Here is a 27,871-nt window from a genome sequence, read left to right as displayed (position 1 = left end):
GTATTTCTCAACTAGAATGTTAGCTTTGAATTGTCTATATTTTTGAGTGTCTAGAAAAGGGCTTGATGCATAATAGTCAACAAATCCTTGTGATTGAATAAACAAATAAAATTTATGGACATGGATGTTTCAATTCATCTGACAACTATATTTTTCACTGAAATAAATTATTTTACATAAATTGATGTCATGTACATTTTATTGAGTCTGAGTCAGTTTCTTGGTCCCAATTCCCTCCAGATATTTATCAGAAAGACAAAAGGTAGAATACAGGGACCTAATCACAGTATCATCAAAAGAAGCACTTCTTCATTATTCCTTGCCTGACACAATCTATTCCCTCCCTACCATTTTTTAAAAATCCTCACCTGAGGATTTACTTTAAAATCCTCATCTGAGGATGTATTTACTGACTTTATAGAGAGAGGAAGGGAGAGAAAGAAACATCGATCATTTGCCTCCTGTACATACCTCAATCAAGAATCAACCCTGCAACTTAGGTAGGTGCCCTGACCAGGGATTGAACCCACAACCTCTTCATGCATAGGCTGATGCTCCAACCAACTAAGCTACCCAGCCAGGGTGCCCTCCCTACCAATTTTTAAAGACAATATTCTTTCAATCACTCATAAAATATGTCAGGCCTTATCCTAGAACTAAATATACAGAAATAATTAAGGCACAGTTTGTGTTCTCTCCTATGGTGGAGGAAGCAGACATGTAAGCCATCATAAGGCTAAATGAAAAGCATGTATATGTACAACATTCTCTGGCAGCACAGAGAAAGGAAGGCTTCACAAAGATAACATTTGACATGATCTTTTGATAAACATGATTTTATCAAACACAAGGACAAGGAGTGCCATTATGGAAAGAGGGGGACATTAAAACAAGATTTGACAGGAGACTATATGGTAGCTTCAGGAAATCAGTGGGACAGCAAGTGGTTGGGTGTGACCAGAATACAGTAGGAGTGGTTGCCAATACAGGTTGGGCCAAATCTAAGACAACTTTGAATGTTCTGCTAGGGAATCGAGTTTTACTTTGAAAACCAGTGTTTGGGTCATTGTGTTTCATGAGATACTGAGAAAAATGTATCCATGAAAAAGGGATTTCATCATTACACACATTTAATAAGGACTCCACATATTTTTCCTGCCTTTGGGAGATATAAACACCAAGGGTTTTAAATATTTTATAATAAAAATAAACAACTTCTTTACATGTGTAATCCAATATAGCACATCCATTAATATTTCCAGACATACTTGCCTTCTCCAGAAGTCAGAATACACTTAAAGTGATTTTGGGTTGTTAATTCATTTACATCAGTGAGTGATACAAACACAGAAATGAGTGTTAAGATAAATTTGGCAACAGAAACACTTAGATTGTATGGAAGCCATTTGGGAGGTTACTCACTGTTGTAAATAGCTTATGTGAACGATAATGCACATGTACGCTCAAGCACTGAGAGTGAGAAGTAAAAAAGGGAAAATGTTTTGAGACACAGATAAAATTCTCTAGCAGCTAGTCCTCATTTAATTGGTGAGGGTTTTGGGAGTAAAAAGGTGATGGAGCTAATGATGACTTCCTGATTTTCTGGCATGGTAACTGAGTGAATTCTAAACCAGTCTTTGAGATCACTGCAGAGAAGAGAAGATGAAGAGTAATAGAAATAGTAGGCTGAAGGCTCTGACTTAACTGTGAGGAAAGGGATGGGTATCCTAATGTTAATTGTTACTCATCTTCTTTTTAGTCAATTATGGGGAAAATAATAATTAAGCCTACAAGAAATTACCAATTGTGCTGGGCTCTTTCATAAATTCAAAAGAGTTTCTGTCCTTAATTTAGTTATTCTAAATCTGTCACCTTTTTATTCATTCCTTTGAAAATGATGTTTTCTCCTATATTAAAAAATAGCCACCCTCATATTACTGACAGATTGGCTTCTGTTGTTTATTTTTTTTAGAATAGCCAGAGGGTGTCCAACTTTTATAAGAGCAGTTCCCAGAGTTGCTGCACGTATATGTTCAATTCTAATACTGGCATCGGCACTGTAATAATAGTGTGTTTTTAAGGGACAAAATTTCAAACAATCACTCTAAGATATTATGGTTTTGACTTTTAGGGAGAGCCTGCCTGCATTTTAAGACACATAGACCCAAATTCACCCTTGAAAATGTCTACATACAAATTTCATAAAATTTTTATCTGTATATAAACATACTATACAACATGCAGGATATTTCCAGCATATTTCCCTTCCCCATCTGATCAGTCAGATCACTTGTCCTCGTTAAGCTCTCACACTGTCAATTTAATGTCCATATTGCTCTCCTCAGCAAACTCTCTATTGACAGAGTCAGGTGGCCTGTCTAATTCTAACTGTTGTGCTAATTACCTTTTTATCTGTCACTCAATTCAATCTTGTTCACCTATTTCAGTGTAAAGAGCATTCAGCTCTTTCCCTTTCAGAGAACAGACACAAAGAAAAGGCAGTGGCAGGAGAGATTAGGAGCATAGAGCACTTACAAAGATGTTAACAACTACCCCAGTAAACAGGATAGGTGAAAATTTCTTTCATCGTGACTTTTAAATAGGAAGAAATCACCTATGTGTATCTTTTTTCCATCCTTCCTTCCTGCCTACCATTATTCAGTCAACCAACTAAGCATGTATTAAATTGCTTAGTTGGTTGTATTATTTGGTTGTATAATATTGAGTATTATTATTGTCTTAAGTATGACAAAGATGACAAAATATTGTCACCACTGATTACAATGACATGAACAGCACTCATCCTTATTAATAAATAAAACAAATTAAAATAGCAACAGCATGAAATTGTTAACTTACCAGATTTATGATTTTTTTTACAAAATAAAACCATCATAACTATAGGAGAAAAGACATATCCACACATTTTTAGAAGAGGAGGACTATAAATCTGTAAAGTCTTCTTAGAAGCAGTTTGGCAATGAACTCTAAGCTCTATAAGGCAGAAATCAATCTCTTTTGTTTTCCATTATATACTCATTGATTAACACAGTATTTTGGCATGTGGGAACTGCTCAATAATTAATTGTCGAATGAAAATTGACTGAATAACTAAATAAATATCATAAGCCTTAAAAAAATTATACCCTTGACTCAGTGAATTTTTTTCTGGAAATATATCCTCATGAGAAATGTGGTCAAAAGTTCACATACACCAATTTCCTAATTCAGTGTTGTTTATATTAATAAAAATAAAATAAGATAACCTAAATGTCCAAAATATGAGTTTTGGTAGAAACAGGAATATTTGGCAGTTATTAAAATTTTATCAACAGGAAAAATATTCCACTAACTTAGAAAACTGTTCACAATATGATGTTAATTTTACAAAAAGCCATAGAGTTTTATATTCCTAACTTCTCACTAACACACATGTATAAACAATATTTTGTATTTAGGTACATCTGTGAATGTGCATTAGTACAAAATATATATATTTTCTGAAGATACATTTTGTGTACAAAATGACAATTTTAAAAACTAAAAGTGTATCAATTATGAACTGGTTAGCTCTAGGTGGAATTTAGTTGTTTTTAATTTCTCAAACATATCATTAGCTTATAATGTTTTTACTATAAACTTGTATTGTTTCTATATCAAAAACAAATAATAAAAATATCTTTAAAAAGTATAAATGCTCACCATTAAACTAAGAGAATTTATGATTGCTTATTTAGTTTTTATTTATATTTTAAAAAACTTGAAGTTGAAGACAAAGAAGTAAAAAAATTACATGTATCTTTCTCTTAATTTCGTTGTTAACCTAAAACTTCTGTAAAAAATAGAGTACAAAATCTGAAACATTGTAATTAAGTACAATAAAATTTCTGATAAAGAACAAATAAAATAGATCAGAGGTGACCAGTGTACCAACAGAATCAAAAAGTGTTTCCTAAGATTATCTTCCCAATCTGTCAGAAGTGCGCACACACACACACATGCACACGCACACACATATACACTAATTATTCTTCAAAGTGATATAAATCTAAGATTTATTTATATGGTTTTAAATTTAGTTAACTTTTAAAGAAAAAATACTTACTAAAAAAACTATAACAATAAATGTTGACCACTAACTAAATAGCACAGCCTTTCAGAATAAAGTGCAAATGTTTTCAATTATGAATTTTTTTATATTAAGCATTTACTTATTTGTTATTATTTAAGTACAGTTATCACTTGTGAATTTTTAATGTGGTGCTGTCAACTACTGTACACTAAGCACTTATATTTAATAACAAAAATGATGGAAAAGAAAGATCATATAGTTTACAACAGGTTGTAGAGAAACTAACTATAAAATAACATTTCATGGCATTGTTTCAAACTTCTTGAGAATGAGTGACTCCTAAATTAGACAAGGAAACTGAAGAATCAGATTTTTTTTCTTGGTTGTCCTCTCAAAGGGTAGTACTATAGCTTTCATCCTTGAATTTCATGACCTATTTGAATACAGAACCAATTTATGAACAGTGATTTCAATATTTTAACAGCTCCATAGAATAGAATAAGAATCTGAGTAAAGCTGAAGATAACACAAATAAATAAAATTATAAATCTATGTTAACTTTTTGTTACAATCTATTTGTTATTAAATTGAGTTCTATAAGGATAGAAGATATCCTTCTTGATCTTAAGGCACTTGCACAATTAATAACAATAATTATAAATCACATCCAAAACTGATTAAGTGCCTTTATATACAAGGCCCACTGCTAATATTCATTCAGAAGTCAAGGACAATTTGTTGACCTGTTGCTACATGTTTAATACTGGGGAAGCAAGGGTACATAAACATGTTGTGCTCTAATGAAATTTAGCTAGTGAAGCAGATAGACATAAAGATAAAGCAGACACAGTTTTTCCACTCCACAGCCACAGACATAGCTGGCAAGTCTGTGTCCACTACATAATAATAATAATACTACAAGATCTGTCACAAAGAGGCGATTGAACAGATGGCCACTGCAGTTAAGTTCTACGATGGGCATATGAAGAATCTCTCACTCTCTAATCAGGAGACAGAGAAGGAAACAACTAACCACATGCTGGGTAATGTGCTAATTGTGCAGGACGCCATGTAAAGCAGAAGTTTTGTGAGCTAAAATGGACTGGAAAGGATTAAAGAGGAGCATATGCTTGAGCCAGGTCTTTTAAAAAGAGTTAGGATTTGTTAGGCAGAATGGGACATTCCATCAGAAAGAAATGGAAAGCTGATCATTTAGTGCAGAGGTTGGCAAACTTTCTCTATAAAGGGCCAAATAGTAAATATTTTAGGACTTTCTGGTCCCATAGTCTGAGTGGCCACTATTCAAATGGGCCACAGCACAAAAGGAGCCATAAACAACATGTAAACAAATGAGCGTGAATGTGTTCTAATAAAACTTTATTGTTAGATAATATAATTGAAATTTCACATATTAATAATTCTTAAATGTCATGAATGATTATTCTTCTTATGGTCTTCAACTATTAAAAATATTTTTAAAACCACATTATTAGCATATGAGTTATATAAAAACTGACATCAGGTTGGATCAGACCTGTATGAGTGTTCTATACTTTGCTGACTCCTGGTCCAGTTGCAAGACAAACTACATACACATATAACAATACACATAACAATATCAAATATCTAAACCAGTGGTTCTCAATTCCAGTAATCAAAACTTTCCATTTTAAAATAAATGTTTTCTAATACTCTCCTTTCTTCATCTGAAATGGGGAATAGAAAATACAACTGCCTATATATAATGTGTTATATAATGCCCTAACTCAAGTAAAGGAGAAATGTAGAGAAATTACTTTATATTAAAATGCTTTCAATAGACAATCTGTGAGCCAGACTATATAGAAATAGTAATACAGTAGTCAAGTACTTACTTATACTTATAATGAATAAATTTAGATTTAAGTAGAATAATGAGACCTTACATCATTTCTTACAAGAAGCAGAGGAGAAGTGACAAGCAGACATTTAGTGGTTTTTAGATTGAAAATTAATGTTGGAAGAAGTAATAACAGATGATTTGTATATGATAATAGATAAAAGAAAATAACTTCAGTTGAAATATAGATAATGTAACTATATTGCCAATGTTGTTAAATTAAAATTTTTAAATAGAGAATATAAAAATGTCATATTTTTGCAAACAAACTTGGCCTTTATTTATAATTTTAGCATCAAAATAATTCTGTTTAATATAGGGCAGCCAGTGATAAAGTTTATCTATCTATCTATCATCTATCTAACTATTAATTTTATCTGTACCTATGCCTATTTATGTCTTTACCTCTGTTTGGAATTCCCCCTCATTTAATTTCTAGTACTTCAAAAGACCTTGGAAATTTAAAGGAAATGGGGAATGGATATAAACAAACAAACAAACAAAAAATCTCAGCAACCTAAGGGCTTATAGGGAAATTGGGTGTAGATGCCCTTTGGGACAATACCAGAGTAATATTGAAGAAAAAGAAAATGCTAAAGTAAACAATTTCAGATAATTGTCACAAAACAGATTCCATATTGTGTGGTAAAATGTTTTTAAAATTAATGTATGGTATGGCAATAAAATAAATTATTTTTAAAACAACCTTATTAATGAAATTTGGTGAGATCTTTGCATTTCATTTTTCCACCACTTTCAAATCTTTGAGTCTAGGTTTATTCAAAGGATGCTTAAGTTCCTGCCATTCCATATTTGCAGGTGACATGTACAAGTACAACCCGATGCAGGAGAGGTGTATCAGTGACACAAACACTGAGAGCAGCAGCATTGCTCTAAGGGTGGGATTTTCCAAAATGGGAATCAACTCCTGATAAAATTCCTTACAGAACAACGTACAACAATTCCATGATTTTCACAGGAGTTACATTCCCAGAATATGTACTGATTATTCAATCCTCTCAGAAAATACTTTGTATTTGTTTGTAAAACTGAATTTGATTTTGAAGGCTTAGAAAATAAAAAACTAAAAACATCTTCAGGAATATCCAGGGGATTGTTAACACTTGTGCAGTACACGAGGCAAGTCTGTGTTGTGCAGGACTGTTCTTCACATTATAGTGCATTTAGCATCCTTGTCCCCTTCTCCTAAATGCTAGCAATTATCCACACATAAATACCTCCATGCATTGCTAAATAATTTTTAGTGGTTCTTCTCTCTCCCTATCTCCTTAGGGACTGTTGGTCTGAATTATGAGATAGTAGAAATTAGGTTTATGCAATTTTTTGTATAATGCCCAACACTGCTTTATCAACAAATTGCATACTTAATAATCTTCTGTCAATAATTACACTTCATGAATATGAGCACATAAGGGCTGAGAAAAGCAGTGCAACTTGAAACAGTAAGAAGAGAACTCAATTCTGAGTTCAAAAACATTGATCAATTCTGTCACAAACTTAATGACCTTGAGCAAGTCTTAACTTTTCCAGGCTTCTGGTTCTACTTTGGAAAATATATTAATGACCTCTAAATTCCCATACTGCTCTAACATAATTATAAAACATTATATGCCTTTGGGAAATTAAAATAATGGAACAGAGAAGAGAATGGAGGAAAATAAAATCAGGCAAGGCTACATTTGTATCAGATAAAACTATCAGAAAAAGGAAGAGGACAGACAATGGAGATGGTGGAATTACAGAGAGGTAGTTGATACTTGGCATGATAGATACCCAGGCAGGTAGACTATGTGTATGTGATTCAGCAACATTTAGTAATGTGAGATGATGTTCTTTGACTTAAAGACAATGTCTACATGCACTTTTATTTTATATTTATATTAAGTTTGTATTGTGGTACATGATTCCTAATTCCTCACCATAGATTTTGCAAAACATGGAAGGATATTTGACTTTGGATGGTAAACACACGATGCAATATACTGAAGATCTATTACAGAATTGTACACTTGAAACCTACATAATTGTATTAACCAGTACCACCTCAACACATTTAATAAAATTTTTCTTAAAAACTTGCAAGATTGAATCCAAACTGTAAATAACCATAGACGATGAAGTCTTTCTACAAGTAGGTTCCTTTCTGGTGTCAGTGCTGTGGGACCAACTCCAGGTGGTTTAGATCAGCACAGTTCATAACCTTGGCCAGAGAGGAGAGGGCTCTCTAGGGGCCCAACAAACTCAGGGTTCTTGGGACCAGAAAAAGTAGAATGTGGAAATCTAAGATGGCTAGATTTGGCTAGAGGGTACCAGTCCTCCCAACTACGTAAAACACTCAAACCCCTTACAAAACTTTTCTGTTAAAGTAGAGGTTTAAATAGATCTCTGGGGGTATTCTGCTTCCCAGAGTACCTCAATGAGGCCTTTCTCTAAGGTATGATAGAAAGCATAAGAAGGTCGGATAGACCTATGTTTGAAACTAGTTCTGCCCTTATCATTTGTGCTGTCATGAGCAAATTACTTCTAACCTCAGTCTCCACACCTGTAAAATGGGGATTACAATGCCACTTCATAGTGTTCTTGAGTGTTCTAACTCAAAGAAATGACTAATGCCAAGCCCCTAACACAGTACTTCACACATTGTAGATACTGTGAGTATTCAATAAATATTGTCATCTCTGCTCTTTTCTTTTCCACCATCTGTATTCTCTTTCTCCTTGTTCTGCCCTGGAAAGAATGCCTTGCTGATGTCAGCATCCAGAAGCAGGGGTGCCAGGAGTGTTGACAAAGTGGCTTCACGTCTGCCCATGGAATGCTTAATTCCTTCTGTAAAATACCTCTTATTCTTTTCTGTTTCCCTTGCCTGGGGTTTGCTAGTGTTTTACAGAGTCTAAAAAATCTTACTATTATTTCTTGGTAAGGGGCTCTTACCAAGGGGCTCTCTTTATAGATGGAGTCAGTAGAAGCAACCACAGAGTTAAAACATGCTGTCAGGTCTTTCTGGCTGGGTATAAACTGACCCTAAGATTTCAGCTCAGGGCAACTCTACTTCTTGGACTAAAAAGTCCTCTGCACTCAAGTCACTGCAAACTGCTGTTGCTGGAGGAACTTCAAAGGTTCTATTAGAGAAGATTTACAGATTTTTGGCTAAATATTTCAAGTGCAATTGTTCCAGCAGAATATTACTAAGAAAAATCTAACATCACCTACCTCTGAATACAAGTTTATGTGAGTGCTACTTCATCACTACAATTCCATTTTACATGATTTTTTTCAGTGTGGACTGTTGTAAATCTCTGAGCACCCTGAAGGACACAGTGTCACCCCATCGCCATGTGGTACTGTGCCAAATGTTTCTGGACGGCTGGCCAGCCTAACCTTCACCATTACAAGTAAGATGTCAGAAAATTCAGTAGATAAGCTAGAAGTTCTAATAAAAGACCACCATAATAATAATTAATTTTATGGATAATAAGTTTTCCAGGTTTAAAAAACATAATTTGGATATTACTAGGGATCATAAATACCTTTTTTTCAACTGGAAAATTTCTGTGTTCTAAGTAATATGCAAGACTCTTTAGGTATTTTCAATTCTTGTTATATTTTCCTACAGTATAATTTTATCTCCTAAGCATTACAGAGGTCACAGATGAATCTTAAAGAGGTTAAACAAGTGAGGTCATATAAAAGTAGCAAGTTCAGACTTAGAATTATCTGTCTCTAATGGACGTATCCTCTCCAAAGTGCTTGCCATTAATTAATGGGTGTCAGTTGACAGTCACCGAATATTAGCATTGGCAGAGAGAGAGGTAGGTTCATTTAGTGGAAAATCAGTGTTCTTTGAAACAGACAACTGAGGCCCAGAAGGCCTTAATGACCATGAAGCCTAACACAAGAGAGAGTGGCGGAGCAGGCACGGGGACCCTGTGGTGACTCCTTGCTGCTGACTCAATGGAGTCCTCATCAAGAGCCACCAGGCCCTCTGTGACCAGTCCCCACTCAAGTCTCCATGGACACATAGCACCAGGAGCAAATCCATGCAGGACCCTGGTGTTACCTGTGTTTGTTGTTATTTTTATTCCAAAAGCACATTTCTCTTTGCCCACTTGATAAGCACATTTTTTTTCAAGTTTCATTTCAACTCAGGCCAAGTATTACTACTTCTCTGAATTCTTCACAGACTCACCTCTCTTCTCTCCCCAGAACATCAGGTATAATAAATTAAGGAATAGCTTAATAATAGTTAACATTTTGGCAACTTATTATTGATTCATTCCACAAATACCTACTGAGCTTGTACTGTATATAAGCACTATGCTAAGTGCTTTACATGTATTATGTTAATCATTCCTCACCACAATCATATTAGTTAGGTACTACTTTTATCCTCATTTTACAAAATAGGAAACCCAGGCCTAAAGAGATGTAGTATCTTTTTTTTTAAGTATTGCTTTCTCACTTCTCTGTGGTTCCCCTATGTCCTAATATACATTTACTATGGAATTTGCAGCACTCCATGGAACTTTGTTTCACTTCCAAATTGTGGCTTATGATAGTATAATTCTGTGTATATCATGATATATGTGTATTTGATAAATGTTATATATCATTAAAGGCCGTAAGTTGCACAATGGTAGGATAGTATCTACTTTGTTTACTATTATATCCACTACCCACAGGACCCAACAGAGTGGCACATAGTAGGCACTCAGGCAATAGTTAAATAAACAAATTAAGAATGAATGAATTAAAGAATGAATGAAGAACAAATGCATAAATCACTAGTCTCCAAATCACTGTTCTGTGCTTCCTGCCTCCGCAAAAAGTCTGCATTGGGGAGAATTGCCACATAAGCAATGATGGACATATTTTTTTTTTTGGTTGTTGTTATTGTTGTTGTTTCTGTCTCTTACCCAAAGCCAACATTATTATCCTAGAAGTGCATTCTAGAATTCATTTCTGGACTCTATAATTTTCCATTTTCTTACCTATTATTATGGTTATATTAATTCTACAGATCCAAATGGAATGAAAACTGATTGGAGAATGGACAGAGCTGTTTTTAAGTCCTGCTGAGGAACGACATAATGACATAGCCCTGTTAGTACACAGCACCCCAAATAACAGGAATTTGGCAAAGAGCCTTAGGAGGAACTCAAGTCATTACCAGGCCCTCTATTATAGCAGCCGGAAATCACACTGCTGATTTTCACGTAATACAGCAAATGTCTCCTAGGGCAGGCTCCCTGCTCCCAGACACTTAACAGCCCTCAGGCATGTCCTGTACCACATGTGGGTCCCTAGGCTATGCTAAAACACGCACTCTCCTTCTTTCTGGTTTATCAAGGATTCTAATGTTTAGTATATTAGCCCCCATCTTTTGTTTTACAATATTTCCTACAATATCTATAGTTAATTTATGGGGAAAAATAGCATAACAAAATTCTCAAAACAGACTTAACTTTAATAAACATATTCATACAAATGTACATGCTCTCAGTTCTTGATAGTTTTACATGGGCATATAGTACACACACACATCTGTATACTTCAAATATTAGATATATTCTGTACATGCATTTGTAAATGAATATTAACATACATATTAAATGTATATCAACATTTTGCATACCTATCAGGAGCAAGGGAAATATACTTTATACAGAGAGAATAAAAACCATTTTCTGTAAAAAAACAAGCTAGTATATTCTAGATAAAAGAATATAGAATTTTATATTTTATAGATGTGTGTGTATATATATGCATGTATAAATGTATGTGTATTCATATACATACTCATATATATATATAACAATGTTAATATATGCAAGGCAAGTAGTTAGGTATAGAGATATTTAAATACATATATTAAAATCTATGTGCATATGTATATACAAATTAAAAACTACTCAATATAATATATTTGCAAAGGTACAGGAGTGGGATACAGAAAGAAATAGATCATCCAGCTTGGAACCATTAGGAAACTGAAATGGTAAAAGACTGAAAGGATTGGTGGGAGAGTTAAAACACTGAAGACCCTAAAAGACACAATGTTTATTCCCAGCATTTAAGGACTGCTATTTATTTTCCCTAGCCAATAATAAAGAGCATGTGAATGAAAGCGAAAATGTATACAAATGTGTATGCAAAATAATAATGGGAGATGGTTTTTGCTTCAATTTACTGCCTTCTCATATGTCACTGGATCTCTATCAGAGCAGAGACTCTATTTCAATCCTTTAAAGTATTAATAGGTATAAGTTTAAAGGAAGTAGGAGGTTGACTTTGTTGAAAATCAGGGAAAAGTTTCTTTTGGTTGATGAAAAATGTATCAAGAGTTTTACAGAATACTTACCATAATGTAGTACTAGAGATTTTGTTGGGAAGATTATCGTTTATGAAATAAAATTTTATTACATATTGGATGAAAATTGTAACTTATTGTGAATAACTCAGATGTGAATTTGTCTGCTTTGCCTCTGTGAGCCTTGAAAGTGCAATCAATACGGACATACAGGTTAAAGACATTTAAACACATTTATTTGCTAAAGACTGTACAGAGACATCAAAATTTCTGTTTCCCATCACTGTGTGATCAGAAACAGTGATCAATCCCATCACTGTTTCTTCAGTTGGGGATTGATGCTAACTTTAAAAATGAACTGAGTTTCCAAATGTTGAGCTCCATTTCAAGCTGAATTAATTTAATACTATAATGACAATATATCCTTGATTTAAATCAGGATGCTAAGATGCATGATGCAATGCAACAAAAGCCATATATTTGGTAGGCATATGTAACTATATCATTAAGATGTAGTGATATATGATATTCTTGAAAGTACTTTCCATAAAGCTAATATTAAAATTAGAATGTTTTCTACAACTCTCAGATCATAACATTTTACTCATGATCAATGCTCGCTTTTCAGTTATGCTAAATGCAAATTAAAATCAAGAAAGGATTTTGTTTGAAAACACAGCTCTTCTCCCTTCAGTGCGTGTTTGAGAACAGTCATTGGTCTGTACGCACGGCAGTGGTCACAGGTGCATTGTATTTCTATTTTACGGCATTTATAGAGAGTTGCTTTCTCTCTGGATGGAAGCAGAGAAAATAAACCAATTTATTTTCTAGTAAAATGCTAGTTGTTTGGGGCAAGAATAAGCTAGGAATCAAATGAAGGGAATCTGCTTTAGAAATGCATTCTAAGAGGGAGAGTTTTTAATATAAGTAACCTATTGCTCCTCTATGAAAAATGAAATGTTTCATTAGTTTATTCTGAGTATAATCATCCTGTAGCTTGCTTTGAATTATTCCTTTTGTTTGTAAAATAAATTATTTAGTGTAAAAAAATTTCTTCTCTATTACTAAAAAGGTATACAGCATTATAAGAATAAAACTAGAAGAGTATACTTCAAATCATTACTTTCCATAACTGAAGAAATCTATGTTCTTTTATCTTTAAAGAGATAGAGAGTATCTGATTAAAGTTCTTCTTCTCTTCCTTAAACAAACAAACAAAAACTCTAGGCTAGGCAGAATAGAAAAGTTAAAAATAATTAGAAGTAGAAGTGCAGCTATAAGACTATGATGTAGAAAAGTAAAATCATCTGAAGACTGGCTAGAAAAGTTGAACTTGGAGAAAAGTCACTAAAAGAACCTGAGCACAGCATCCCTGGGATTTCACAGGCAGGCCACCCAGAGGTGTGAGCCCACAAAACCTGTGAAAGTGACAGGTTTTCTAGGTTTACCACTCTGTCAGCAAGGAGGACTCAGCAAAGTTTCCAAGCCACCCTCACCTTTCACAACCTGCTCTCAGTTTCTTCCTATACTCAGGAGAAAGTCATAAGGAAAAGGCTCACCTGTGCTGGGCTGAACCAACCCTGTGGGCAGGCACAGTGTTCCCCACAAGTCCCTTTGCCCTTGGTGCTCGTCTTATGGGGACTTTTCCGCATACTGTCCCACAAGGTGACCAGCTTGGTCCTGTTTGGAGGTGGTCCCGCAGGTCCTGAAGAGGGCATGGTCTGAGAATTGTACCCAAGCCCCTGCGGGCTCCTCTGCCAGCCACAAGCGCAGTGGGCATCCCTGATCAGTGTGGGTGCACTCCTGCCGGCATCCATGCCATCAGACCCCCGGCTGCAGCTGTGTTGCTTGGTGAGGTATGCATTCATACTGCACTGATGCCTACTTTTTCCTTTGGTCAGCTCTGCACAGGAATGTCTCCTCCCTCACACCCCTTTCTTCCAGGCAGTTGTAAAAGTCTTTTTTCTTTCTCGCGTGGATCCCTCAGTATCTTTGACAGCTGCTATAAGCAGTGCATCGTGGGAGCAGTGGGAGCAGCGAGAGCAGCTCTGCACAGCATTATCTGCGGGCTGGTAGCTCTTTGTCAATAGATGACTCAACTCACAGAGCAACTTGACAGTATCCCTGCTCTAGGCAGAAGCAATCAATGCTCCACACAGCTGGGCTACAAGACTGTACACTGTGTTACAAACCCTTTTTGGATGGAGCCCCGCAGTAAAGAATACTCTCTGCAATTTGGCATTCTGGCTTTTCCCTCTCCTGGCTGAACCCCACACAAAATATAGACCTCAGGAAAGACAGCTTCTTATCAGACTAGCAGGACCCTTCTTTCCAGAAAGAATGCATCTAGGCTGAAACAATATAGCATAAGCAAATTGAAATGATGGGAAAGTTAACCTGTCAAAGAATTTCCAACATTTACAGGAATCACTTATCTAGAGAGATATTTGCCAAGACAGACCAAATCATGAGGTAACTAAATAAGAGCATCAATATTAACTCTAAAGAACTTCAATTTATTGAGAAAAATCACTGAGATCACAGAATGATACCAGAGTCCTTTAAAATTTGGAAGCTGAATGTGTTTTAGACCATGATTATACATTATAATCTAAGCATAGCTTCTTTATGCTATGAACTGTTATTAATTCTTTCTGATTTGAAATAAAGCAATTTTCAAAGTTCAAAACTTATGGGTTGGCTTATTGTAACACAGTGTTTTTCCTTACCCAAAATTATTCTGAGGATTTCATTTCAAATACTTTACCACAACAAATACATTCACCACGGAGAAAGTCTGCATTTTAAAGTGAAAGACACATCCAACTCTGCCATCCAGTATTTTGGTTTCCAAAGACAGAATTTTCAAATTCCTTCACTGAAAAATACGTGAAATTTATCCAATTTAAAGCAATTGCCTTCCAGAGAGGACGTGATTGTTTTAGAATTTTAGTATGATTGTAGAAGTCATCTATAGTATTTTCAGTAAAGGGAAACACATTTAGAGTTTCTACCCTGTTTGAAACTTTCCCCATCTGTAACACAAATATCTCTCCCTATCACATATCCCTAAAGGAGTAATTTTTGTTTGATTGGGAAGCAAGCTGTCACCCATGCAGCACCAAACAATGCTGATATAACCCCATAATATAATAATGTCATCTAGACACCATCAGATACCATTAGATCAACAATATCCATGGGTTGTCTGGGATCTGGGGTAGTGAAGACCTCATTTCCCACTGAGCTGGCAAAGTTACTATTTCAAAGGTCAGGATTATATCATATTCTACACTTCAACAGTAGGATTCCCTAGATAAATCATTGTTATATATAAAAACCCTAAACAAAAGAAGCAGCATCCTCTCTGTTGGTGGATCTCCACAAAAGAGTCCTTTTCCAAATTCTGCACAAGAGGTTGACATTGGTACCTTGCTTGGTACAGTAGGCATCCCAAACACCTTTGCTAAATAATCAGAACTCACATGAACGAATTCCAAAGGCAGGCCCTGGATTTTTTCCCAAGCACCTAGCACACTCACTGCCCAGCACACAACAGGCTTATAAATAGATTTTTTAAATGGATGTATGAATGGTTGGGTAATTGCATAAACAGAAAGAAAGAGCAGAGAAATGAAGAAGTTGACCAAAACTTTTTTGAAAACAATATTTAATTCAGCAATGCCCCAGAAACACAAGCTCTTCCATTAAGGTTAGCTTCAGTGCTAGTTTTGATGTATTAAAGAAATTTGCCCCCAAAATAGACATGAACTACAGGGAAGACATAAAGGTGGCACTATGGTCTTCCTTCCTGAAAGAAAATCAAGGAGTCAACATCAATCCTTAAAAATGGGAAAATTGAGGCAAATAGATCATCATGTGATAGTAGGGAAAAAGGAAGAAAATGATTTCTCTCTCTTTCTTTCTCTCATTTTTTAGGCTTAGTCCATGGATAATGCCTGGAATAACTTCTGGGTCCAGTAAAGCCCTAGAGAACTTCTTATTTGTGTAGTGTCGTCATGATGCGTGGCTATGCAGTAGGACTTGATGTGACACGGCAAACCATTACCCTGAAATGCAAACGTTGGGAAGCTGTAAATTTGGCTCTTTTCAGTCTTATCTAACCTTTCATGCTGCTCTAGTTTTTTCAGACAGGTGTCATTCATTGCACAAAATCCCATTGACATCTGCAGGGAAAACATGCCCTATTCTCACCAATTTACCTCTCAACTATGAGAGTCAGTCTGCACAGGGGCAAGGCAGTGTGAATCCATGTAATTTTGTAATGGTGTATGCAGCTTGCAAGACAGAAAATTTATTGTTTGGGCACTGCTCAAAGATATTATAAATCTTCTTAGGAGCACTGAATTGTTGTGAATGGGTTATATGTAATGAGCTATTTCTTCTCAACACAAGGACAACAGAATTCTTATTTTAATAACCTCAGCATGACATTTCTATATTGATAAATGTTACATAACTAATATTACTTTTCTTGGAAGATCTTGAAGATCATAACAAACTTTTGTTAAATTCATTACAAGACTATATTGAAATTGCTCTTTCACTGTAATACATGTAAAATAATGCTAGCTTTTTGTCTTCCCCTCTCCCCACAATTATTTTTTCTTTTCGAACATGACGTTTGGCTTTCCAAGTCTGAGGACAGACCCCTTAAACAGATAAATATGTTCAACTAACCCATTGTACTATGAGACAGACCTACTAATTAAAGATAATTCAATTTGATCAACTGTAATTGGACAATTGTAATGACCATGAGATGACATGAAATTCTGGCCAAGCAAGAATTAGTGGTATACAAGTACACATCCCAGTTATCACTGTGATTTAACATGGGCAGATGGTGTGCAGGGCAATGCCTAGATGAGATATATCTCAGTGACCTCTCTTTGACCTGTTACTGTCTGAATAGAACAACCACTAGTTTTAAAGCAGAAGCTTAAAATTAATATCCTGGCTGGATTTGTTTAAAATGAAATAGCAAGGATGACTTACTAAATAAATTGCACTCCACTAAAACACTATGCAGATATATTTTGTTCCAGATGAAATTTCCTTCAGGCTCTCTCTGCATATGGGTAATGAAAATATTAATTATAAAAGAAGAGCAGAAGCCCATTAGCATCCATAAATAATATGTTAAGCAATCACAAAATGATAGAAAGTATTAGATATAACTTATTTTGATTTGAAAATTGTAGGCAGCCTATTCCTGTGGCTGCAAAGACTAGAGATGTTATATATGCTAACAGATTAGTAGTCTTGTACACCTAAGAACCTTCAGCCTAGGCAATCTCCAGATCCAATTACATTTACCTTTCAAAATAAGAGGGAACCAAGAATATTTAAAGTATTTTAGGCTTTAAAATTATTTCCAAAATGCTTAAGCCAATTTAGTCATAGGTCTTAGAAGGCAAAGCAAGAAGGGATTGACAGTGAGGAAGGATACATGCTTAATTTCTGTAGCAATTTAACCTGGACATAGAGTTTAATAGGAAGTAAAAAAGGTTTAAAATGTCCCAAATTCTCACTGATATACTAGGATTTGGGTGGGTATTGAGGAAAGGAGATCAATCTGAATTAATGTAAGGCTGAATTATAAAACGGTTTTCAGGAAGTGCAGATTTATTACATTCTAACAGTAAAACTGTTGGAGAAATTAGAACACAAGTTATGTTAAATTTCTTGGAGATTCTGAAAAGAATATTAATGAAAAGGTAATAATCATGTATACTTTACATATTTTAGCAATTGTATCTAAGTAATGAACTATGCTACAAGGAATTTGTTTTCTTCCTTTAAGATGAGACTAATGTCACTTCTGTGAAGCTTTCCAGATGCCATTGGCATGTTCAATTATCCTCTACAGTATTTGTACACTTGTAGATGTAAGTATCTTTCACACTTGCCTACTTCTCTCAATCACCGTGATGCCCACCCGTGTCGAAGCTACCACCATTTCTCTGCAGAACTGGTGAAATAGCTTCCTAACTGGTCCTTGGCCTCCATCCTTACTGCAATTCATTCTCACATAGTGGCCAGAGCAACTTCTAAAATGCAAATGTGATCAGGTCCTACTCTGCTTAATACCTGTCAGTAATATATCCTTCTCCGAGATCTTTATCCCCACAGACAACAGAGCTTGAAAGTGGCTTGCATGGTCCTTAACTGTGTCCTGTGTGACCTGGCCTCTGGTGCCTTCACCAGTCTCATCCATCCTCTCCCCATTGTTCCATCCACCCTCTAACCACACAGGTCTTCACTACCTTGTGGCCCCTGCACAGGCCCTCTTCCCCTCTCTACATATTCACACAATTCACTCTTACTTCCCCTTCCCTCTTAACGTGCATCAAGAGATTCCTCCCAAAAGAACGTAAAATACAATCAAGGAGGATGAACCTACTATGCATCACAACTCCAAAACAAGTGTCCAGATCTTCCTTCCACCCGGTTGCCTTCTCAAAGACTCTTCTATTCAGAAATTTGGGAGCACCCCCTGCCTTCCAGAGGTCAGAAAAAATGGGGACACCTGTAACTGAGCAACAATAAAAAACTGTTTTTAAATGTTACCTTTCCAAGAGAACATTCCCTGTACACTGTGCCCCGATCCTCTGCCAGAACAGATCATCCTCCCATTAAACACTCATTTAGCACCTGTGCTTTTCTTTTTCAACATTTACATGATTGTATTTAAAATAATAATTACACTACTACACATTTGATGCCATTCTCCTCAATCAGAATGTAAGTGATCACCATTAGGAAGGGGAGAGGGCTCTCTTTTTTTGTATTCGCATCCTCTGAACCAAACACAAACTGTTTATTATTTATTAAAATAAATCAAGCAAGGAAGAAGTTAAAATTGTCTTTCAGTGGTTATACCAAAATCAGTATTCAGGCCTGCATTCTACTTCTCGGTGCAAAACAAATAAATAAACCTTTTGAATTCAAACACAAAATAGCGATGTGCTCTTAAGGTCACTTAAGTGAAACATTAAGGGTTGTTAAGTGGTAGAAGTGGTATGCATTAACCCATTTGTGGAAGAAATTTGCTAGTGGTCTTATAATACTAAGAAATTGAAACAGTTTTTGTTTGTTTTAGTAAGATATTCATTCATAAAAGCTATACTTCCTGACAGCTGTGATTTTCTCTCAAGTGTTTTCAAGTTCTCCTCCCTTTACAGCTAGACAATGCACAAGAGCGAGTGGCTCCCCAGTGAAAAGCGAGTCATTCGGGGAGCAGGGAGAGAATCCCAGACTCCAGCCACCAAAGTCTCCACCCTCTTAAAATGATATAATCCGAAGGCACAGTGATTTCACAGGATATTGAAAGTGGATATTACAGAGCAGAAAGGCAAAATGAAACCTCCTCTTCCTCCCCATTAATAAAGTTTAAAATGTTTAACAGATAATTAAATAGCATTATTATTTATAACAAGTACCTTATTTAGATTTTTTAAAAATTGTGGTTAAAAATACATAATATACAGTGCCCGGAAGAAGTATCACCTGCTTGAGTGTGGTTGGTAGGGTAAAATATGGTGTAATAATTTATAGTTTTAATTTGAACATTTCACCTAAAATGTCATATGGTGTGCTTGAGTGTGGTATTGTTATATTACAAAATTACATGCTTGTGATTTTATAATAAAAGATTTTGTAATAAAAAAGGGGCATTATTTGTGCTGGACCCTATAAATCTACTCTCTTAATAAAACTAAAGTGTAAAGTACAGTATTGTTAACCATATGCACGATGTTGAACAGCAAATTTCTAGAATATTTTGAACATGCATTACTTAAAATTATGTTCCCTTTAAACAGCATCCCCTCATTTTCCCCTTGTCTCAGGCCCTGGCAACCACCATTCTACTTCTTGCTTCTGCGAATTTACTACTTCAGATACCTCATATAAGACAAAATCATGCAGTATTTGTCTTTCTGTGACTGGCTTATTTTATTCAACATTATGTCTTCCAAGTTCATCCATGTTGTAGCCTATGATGGGATGTTTTCCTTTTTATGAATGAATAATATTTTGTTGTTTGCATATGCCACATTTTCTTTATTCAGTTATTTGTCAATGGCTATTTAGATTGTGCAAATATCTCTTCAAGATCCTAATTTCAATTTTTTGAATAAATAAAGAGAAACGGGATTGTTTTATCATATGACAGTTTTCGTTTAAACTGTTTGAGAAAGCTCCATGTTTTTCATAGCAGCTCAGCCCTTTTACATTCCCACCAACAGGACACAAGTGTTCCAACTTCTCCACATCCTCGCCAGCACTCATGTTCTCATGGGTTTTTTGTTGTTATTGTTGTTGTTGTTGTTTTATCATGGTCATACTCACAGGTTTGACCTTTCAATAATTTTTCTTTCTCAGGGTTGTTTTGATCTATCCAGGGTCTTTTATGTTTCCATGTGACTTTTAGGATTTTTTACTCTATTTCTGTAAAGAATGTCATTGGGATATTTACAGAGATGCATTAAATCTGCAGATTGCTTTGGGTAGTATGAACATTTTATAAATGTTATCTTCAGATCTATGAACAATTATTTGTGTTTTTTTGTTTCTTTCATCAATTTTGTGGTCTTTAGTGTAAAAATCTTTCACTATTTTGGTTAACCTTTTCCCTGTGTATTTTATTCTTTTTAACATTATTGTCAAACAGGTGTTTTTCTTAATTCCCTATTCAAATTCTCATTGTTAGTATATATAAATAATTCTTTGTGTATTGATTTGGGGTCCTACAACTTTGATGAATTTGCTTGTTAGTTCTATTACTTGTGTATATTATCTTTATTGTTTACTAAATTCAAAATCATGTTACCTGTGAAAAGAGACAGTTTTACATTTTACTTCTTTCTGATTTCAAAACCTTTTATTTGTTTGTCTTGCCTAATTGCTCTGGTCAGGATTCCCAGTACAACTGAGACTGACAGCAGTGAGAGTGGGTACCCTTATTATCTTGTTCCTGATCCTAGAGAAAATGCTTTTGGTTTTTCACCATTGAGCATGATGCTACCTGTGCACTTTTCATATATGACTTTTACTGTGTTGATGTAATGTCCCTCTATTCCTAGTTTGTTGGGGGGTTTCATCATAAAAGAATGTTAAAATTTCTCAATGCTTTTCTACACCTGCTGAGATGATTATGTGGTTTTTATTCTTTCCTGTTAATGTGGTGTATCACATTGATTTTTTTTCTTTATTTTGAAGCATCTTTGAATATCAGGGATAAATCACACTTGGTCATAGTGTATGATTCTTTTAATATGCTACTGAATTCAGTTTGTTGGTGTTTTTAATGGAATTTTTCATTTATTTATTAAGGATATTGGCCTGAAGTTTTCTTTTCTTGTGGTATCTTTTTCTGGCCTTGGTATCATAGTAATACATATTTTTTGGAAGAGTTTGAGAAGAATTAGCACTAATTCTTCCTTAAATGTTTGGTAGATCTCACCAGTGAATCCATCTGGCCCTGGGCTCTTTTTGATTGGATGATTTTAATGATTGATTCAATCTCCTTACTAGTTATATATAGGTCTGTTCAGATTTTTTAATTTTTCATGATTCAGTATTCATAGGTTATATGTTTCTAGAAGTTTGTTTCTTTTAGATTATCTGATTTGTTGGTATATAATTTTACATAGTTGATCCAATCCTTCTAAATTTCTGTGGCATCAACTGTAATAACATTGTCAGTTTTGTTTTTATTTATTTGAGTCTGTTCTCTTTTTTATTAGTTAATGTAGCTACAGGAGTGCCAGTTTTGTTTTTAAAAGACAGTTCTTAGTTTTACTGGTTTTTTCTATTGTTTTTATTCTCTACTTCATTTATTTTTATTTCAATCCTAATTACTTCCTTCCTTTTGTTAACTTTAGGTTTACTTTGTTCTTATTTTTCTAGTTCTTTGAAGTATAAAGTTAGGTTGTTTACTTTAGATCTTTTTTCTTGTTCTAATGTAGGCATTTATCACTACATACCTCCCTCTTCCTTCTCTGTACTTTAAGGTGTGGAGTTGGGTTGTTCAATTTAGATTTTTTTCATTTTAATGTAGACATTTATCACTATAAACTTTCTTTGTATTGTTTTTCCTTCACCCTATGAGTTCTGGTATGTTGCATTTTTGTTTTTAGTAATCTCAAGGTACTTTTGAATTTCCAATTTGCTTTCTACTCTGAACAACTGATTATTCAACAATGCATTTTTTAATTTCCAAATATTTGTGAATTTTCCAGTCTTCCTTTGCTATTGATATTTAGTTTCATTCCATTATGATTGAAATATAGTTCATATAGTTTCAATCTTCTTAAGTTTGTTAAGACTTGTTTTGTGACCTAACATGTGATCAATCATATAGAATATTCTTTGTGCACTTGAGAAGAATGTGTATTCTGCTGCTATTGGATGAAATAGCTCTCCATATATCTGCTAGGACCTTTTGATCTACAGCCTTGTTAAGATCCTCCATTTACTTATAGATCTTCTGTCTGGATGATCTACTGATTATTGAAAGTCAGGTGTTGAAATCTTCTACTGTTATTGTGTTGCTATCTATTTCCCCCTTTAGTTCTGTCAGAGTTGCCTTCATCTGTTTGGATGTTCTGATGTTGGGTATATATATATTTATATGTTATATTTTCTTGGAAAATTGACACTGTTATCATGATATAATGTTTTGCCTTTGTCTCTTGACAGTTTTTAAATTAGTCTATTTGTCTGATATAAGTACAGTCACCCCAGATACCTTCTGGTTATCATTTGCATGAAATATCTTTTTCCATCCTTTCACTTTCAGAGTACATGTGTCCTTAAATCCAAAGTGAGCCTCATGGACAGAATATAGTTTAATCTTGTTTCTATTATACACTCAGCCACTCTATGTCTTTTGATTGTAGGGATTAACCATTTATATTTAAATAAATTATTGATAAGAAAGAACTTAACTATTGTCATTCTGTTAATTGTTTTGTTTGTTTTGTAGTTTTCTTATGCCTCTTTAATTCTCTTGCTATTTTCCTTTGTGTTTCATTGATATTTTTTGTAGTGGTATCACTTAATCTCTTTATCATTTTCTTTTGTATATCTTCTATAGGTATTTTCTCTGGGGTTACCATAGGGCTTACACACAACACCTTACAGTTATAGCAATCTATTGGAAGCTAGTAAGCTGGTAACAATTTAACTTCAATTATATACTCTACACTTTTTCTTTCCCCCATACTTTGTTATGAATGTCACAAATTACATATTTTGTATTGTGCACCATTAACATATTTATATGGTTATATTTTTTATACTTTTAACTTCTAAGTTATGTAAAACCAGAACTTTAGCACTAAGCACTGAGATTAGTGCATAGTTATATATATATTCTTGTTCAAGCTTTAATCAGCTTAAAAGTTAATTTAAATATTTAAAGGATATTGATTTAAATGGGGGGAGGAACTCTTGGCTATCAATCAGACTCTTTGGAAACTAATGTGTGTAATATCCTGAATGTGCTCTTTCCAAGTGCAGTATCCCCACTCTTCCAATGCTAGCTGCTCAACCAACTCTTCCCTGATTGCCAGGAACAGGCAGGGTAGTGTGGGAGAGTATGGGGCCCCATACAGGGCAAAGGCACACACCATCCCTTGTTCTGAGTTTCATGAGGGAGAAAATACATGAACAAGAAAATGTGCAAAAATAATTTTTAAAAAGGTGAGGGAGGGTGAGGAGGAAGAAGGAAGAGAGGGAGGAAGGAAGGCAGAAAGGAAGGAAGGGACAGAAGAAGGGAGGGAGGGAGGGGGAGAAAGGAAGGGAGGGAAGGAAGGAGGAAAAGAGGAAAACAAGAATAAGAAAAGAAAGGAGGGAAGAACAGTCACAAGATGAGTAAAAATATCTCTCAAAAAAGATAAAACATAGAGTCAGGTCTGTGCTATGCACAGAATCAAACTGGAACAAATATGAATGCACCTTCTTCTGACTGTGGAACAGTCTGGCACATGCCCCTGAGGTCCCCTTGAAGCAGTCTACCTGGCTTTTTGCAGGTGTCACACCCAGAATTTGAAGGAGAACCATGATCTGAAATCAGTCTTTCTTTGGTCTGAGTTTTACATGCTCTGATTTTTTCCTGATGAATAATTTGTAATAGATAGTTTTGAAGTTTACTAAAAGTTTAAAAAAAACTTCTGAGTTAAAAATATTAAAGATTCTGACTTGTCAAAGGTAATTCGTCTGTGGATTGGCCTAAAGGCAGGATTAACAGAAATGACAGGTCCTCTTCCAGCTGAATGGTCTCCTCTCCTTGGAGACTGACATTTTAGTAAAGTTTTAAGTAATTGGCTTTGTTTTGGCCTGTACATTTTCAATTCACATTTAATTAATTATCTCCTCTGTGATTCCACATTATTTTGCTTTTGTGTTTTCATTTCATTCAGTAAGTATTTATTGCTGCCTATTCTGTATCAGGAACTAAGTTAGTGATGAAGTAGTGAACTGTAGACTGGGCAGCAATTTGGCAAGGCAGAATTCCTTGAATTAACAAGCGTGCCAAGTGATATCCATACAGGGACAGTGTGAGGGATGTTCCCTAATACTGAATGTGTTCCATGATGGTGAGTTTTATAATTACATGTGGGCATGCTTGTCTTTACTACTACTGGATTATACACTTCTCAAGAGCAAAAACATATCTTTTATTTATAAACTCACACCCTCCTTGTCATAGCCTCACAATACAATTCTTATTGCTCAGTAAATACTTGTTGATTTAAACTTGGAAAACAAGGGACTTGGCTTTAGAAAATGCTCTAATTCCAGCTCTGCTGCTAACTAGCTTTCCTCTTGGAGAAGTTACTTTAACTTGCTAAGTGTTAATGACTCCATTTGTAAAATTAAGAGTGTGAACTAAATAGTCTATGAAAGCACATTGGGCGGTTGATGAAAGGCAGGCAAAGCTGACGAGTGATGCTCTGTCAACAGCTTTAGGTTTACTCACAGTGTCTCCCAAATGACTATAGAAATATTGATGCAATATATTATTATTATTATAAATGTTTAGGTTTGTTATTTTTAACCATAGACAGATGGTTAAAAAGCATGGCATGGTAAAATTTTTGGCGTATTTTCTCAATTCTACATTCTTTCAGTAAGAGCTTGACAAATAGGGAGGCAGTAGGACTCAGTGGTCAGGAGCGTAGCCTCTACGTCAGACTATCATACTCCTTCTTCCACTTCTACCACTTATTCAGAGGCTGAGACCAGCACCTTCTCCCCTCCCTGAATAGCTCTTCACAGTGCTTACCTAAGGGCTCAGAACATTTTAATTGCTCCATACATACTTGAAGTCTGATGAAATTTCTCCCTTGTTTGAAATATTTAAAAAATATTTTTTCCTAATGTGATAAAATTTTGTACATTTATGCATTCATTTTATCCTAGTCATAATAGATGAGGCATGAGTTCTAGAATTAGACTTCTGAGTTTACTTATCCTCTCTGTGTCTCACTTTTTCTTCTGTACATGAAGTGGATAATAGTTCCTACCTCATAGAATTGATGTGAGAATAACATGAGTAAATTTCTGTAATATACTTAGTACAGTGCCTGACACCAATAACGCACAACAAGCTTTATTTATCATCTTCTTCATCATCATTCCCATCGTTAGTATCCTCTGCACTCCAAGGATGAACTCCAGGGGCTGACATGAAAAAATTCTGCAGCGCCTATATACAAACACTCACTGAAGGTCAACTGATTTCCACTGAGTATGAGAATTCCATCCATATTATTCCTAAACTTATCTTCCTACCTCCTATTTTTGAGCAGGTCATTCTCCCCCTGGGCCAGGTGCTAAGTAACATCACTAGCAGCATATTTATCATTTGCTGGGTACTTACAATGTGTCTTAAGGTTGAGCACTTCATTTGATCCTAATAACCCTGAGATGCCAATATCAGATAAAGATACTGGCTTAAAAAGATTCTATAATTTCCCACGGTCATAGCATTGGTACTAAGCTAAATCAGGAATAAAATCAAGGTTCATACAACACTAGAGCCTGTGTACAAAATCCTGTGCAAACCAACTTTTGTCACCATATACTTGGCCCCCTTTGCCCACTGTGGGTGGTGGGCACACAATGCAATATACAGATCATGTATTTTAGAAATGTATGCTTGAAATCTATGTAATCTTGTAAAGCAATGTCACTCCAATAAATTTAATAAAAATAAATATTCTAACTATTAAAAAAACCTGTGCAAAATAGCACCTCATTTTTATGTTAGACTTTTGTTTTTGAAAATACTGTTATATCCTTGATTTCTCTTAATCCTTGAAATAGCCCCAAATAGTAGGCAGGCCAGGCAAATAGCTGAAGACCACGGTTGTAAAATAATGTGACCAGGGTGAGACAGCTGATAAGTGATATTGTTGGAACCAGAAAGCAAAACTCAGTGTTCAGTCTAAAATCTTTCCATTATTCCATGGAAAGATTTGTCACACAGGGCTTTTTTTTTTCCCTGAGGGTGAACACACAACATCTTGTCACTCCCTTTGCCATCAAAAAAAAAGAAAGAAAGAAAAGAAAAGGGTAAAAGATGAGAAACATTTAGTGAACCTGGAATTTAAGGTTCTAAGTTTAATGTTAGCAAAATAATTTGCATTTTCCTTCTCTGTTTCTATTTATGTTCCTAAGGAAAAGATTAATCAAGATTTTGAGAGATCTGAGAGAAATGTCTTCCTAAACTTGAATGTCTGAAATAAAAATAAAGTTTTTGCCTTAGTTCCATTTTTTCATACAGGTCCAGGAGAACCTGTAGTTTCTCGTAGCCATGAGAAAGAGGTTTAAGTTTACATAAACCCATCTCTTCTGACTATAGAACAGCTTTAATCATAGCAGCTACTGTTCCATTTACTGATTATCTGCTATGAATGTGCCAAGAAATACATAGAATAGAGCTAATTCTCTGAACAGACCTGAAAGTCAAATGTTGTTACATTATTCCCACTTCTAGATGAAAAAAAAATGGAGGTTTAGAGAAGTTAAGTAACTGCTCAAGGTCATACAGGTATTAAATGGCAAAGACATAATTCAAATCCAGGTCAGTCTGATTCCCAAATCTGATGTCTCCTACTCTACCAAGTTGCTTTCCTTAAAAAAAAAAAAAAAAAAAAAAAAAAAGCGAATTGAAGGGATTAGTCTTCTACCTTTGGGTGATATAAGTGTTTTAAATGTTAAACTCTGAGTCGAGCTGTGGGGCTTTGGGAAAACAACTCAAACTCTAATTATATAAAACCTATGTTCGTAAGAAGTCCAAACACAAATGAGTTATCAGCTACTTTGGGTGGAGTTCTCCACCACCTGACAGTGAATATTCATTTAGGCCTGCTGGGCTAAATGAAATGTGGTATTTATTGTACACCCAAATGCCAAAGTGCCTGCTGTGAGACCTTTCAAGCAAATCTTCTTTATTTTAGATTCCACTCATAAGCCAACAAAGCAGACATGATATGCAAATTGTTTGTGGGCTGGGTTCTGCAGAATTGATGTTGGTCCCAAGACACCTTGCTTA

The 27,871-nt window shown here is 35.0% G+C and overlaps 1 protein-coding gene across 20 annotated transcripts in view; it reads right to left on the bottom strand.

Moving 5' to 3' along the window:
• The window catches only part of DLG2 (discs large MAGUK scaffold protein 2), a 1,904,207-nt gene that overhangs the window by 746,603 nt on the left and 1,129,733 nt on the right, over positions 1–27,871 (bottom strand). For 2 of the 20 annotated variants that reach the window (XM_028514358.2, XM_036030128.1), the window contains exon 1: positions 13,839–14,333. The exons of 15 other annotated variants lie outside the window; for them this stretch is intronic. In XM_028514358.2, the coding sequence (XP_028370159.1) occupies positions 13,839–14,147 (309 nt within the window). In that variant the 5' untranslated portion in view covers positions 14,148–14,333. Of the gene's footprint in view, positions 1–13,838; positions 14,335–27,871 lie in introns of those variants that run through there. 3 more of the 20 variants (XM_036030130.1, XM_036030133.1, XM_028514357.2) reach the window with 2 other exon arrangements.

This window comes from Phyllostomus discolor, chromosome 6, assembly GCF_004126475.2.
Source record: "Phyllostomus discolor isolate MPI-MPIP mPhyDis1 chromosome 6, mPhyDis1.pri.v3, whole genome shotgun sequence".
NCBI lineage: Eukaryota > Metazoa > Chordata > Mammalia > Chiroptera > Phyllostomidae > Phyllostomus > Phyllostomus discolor.
This window is presented reverse-complemented; position numbering and strand designations above follow the sequence as displayed.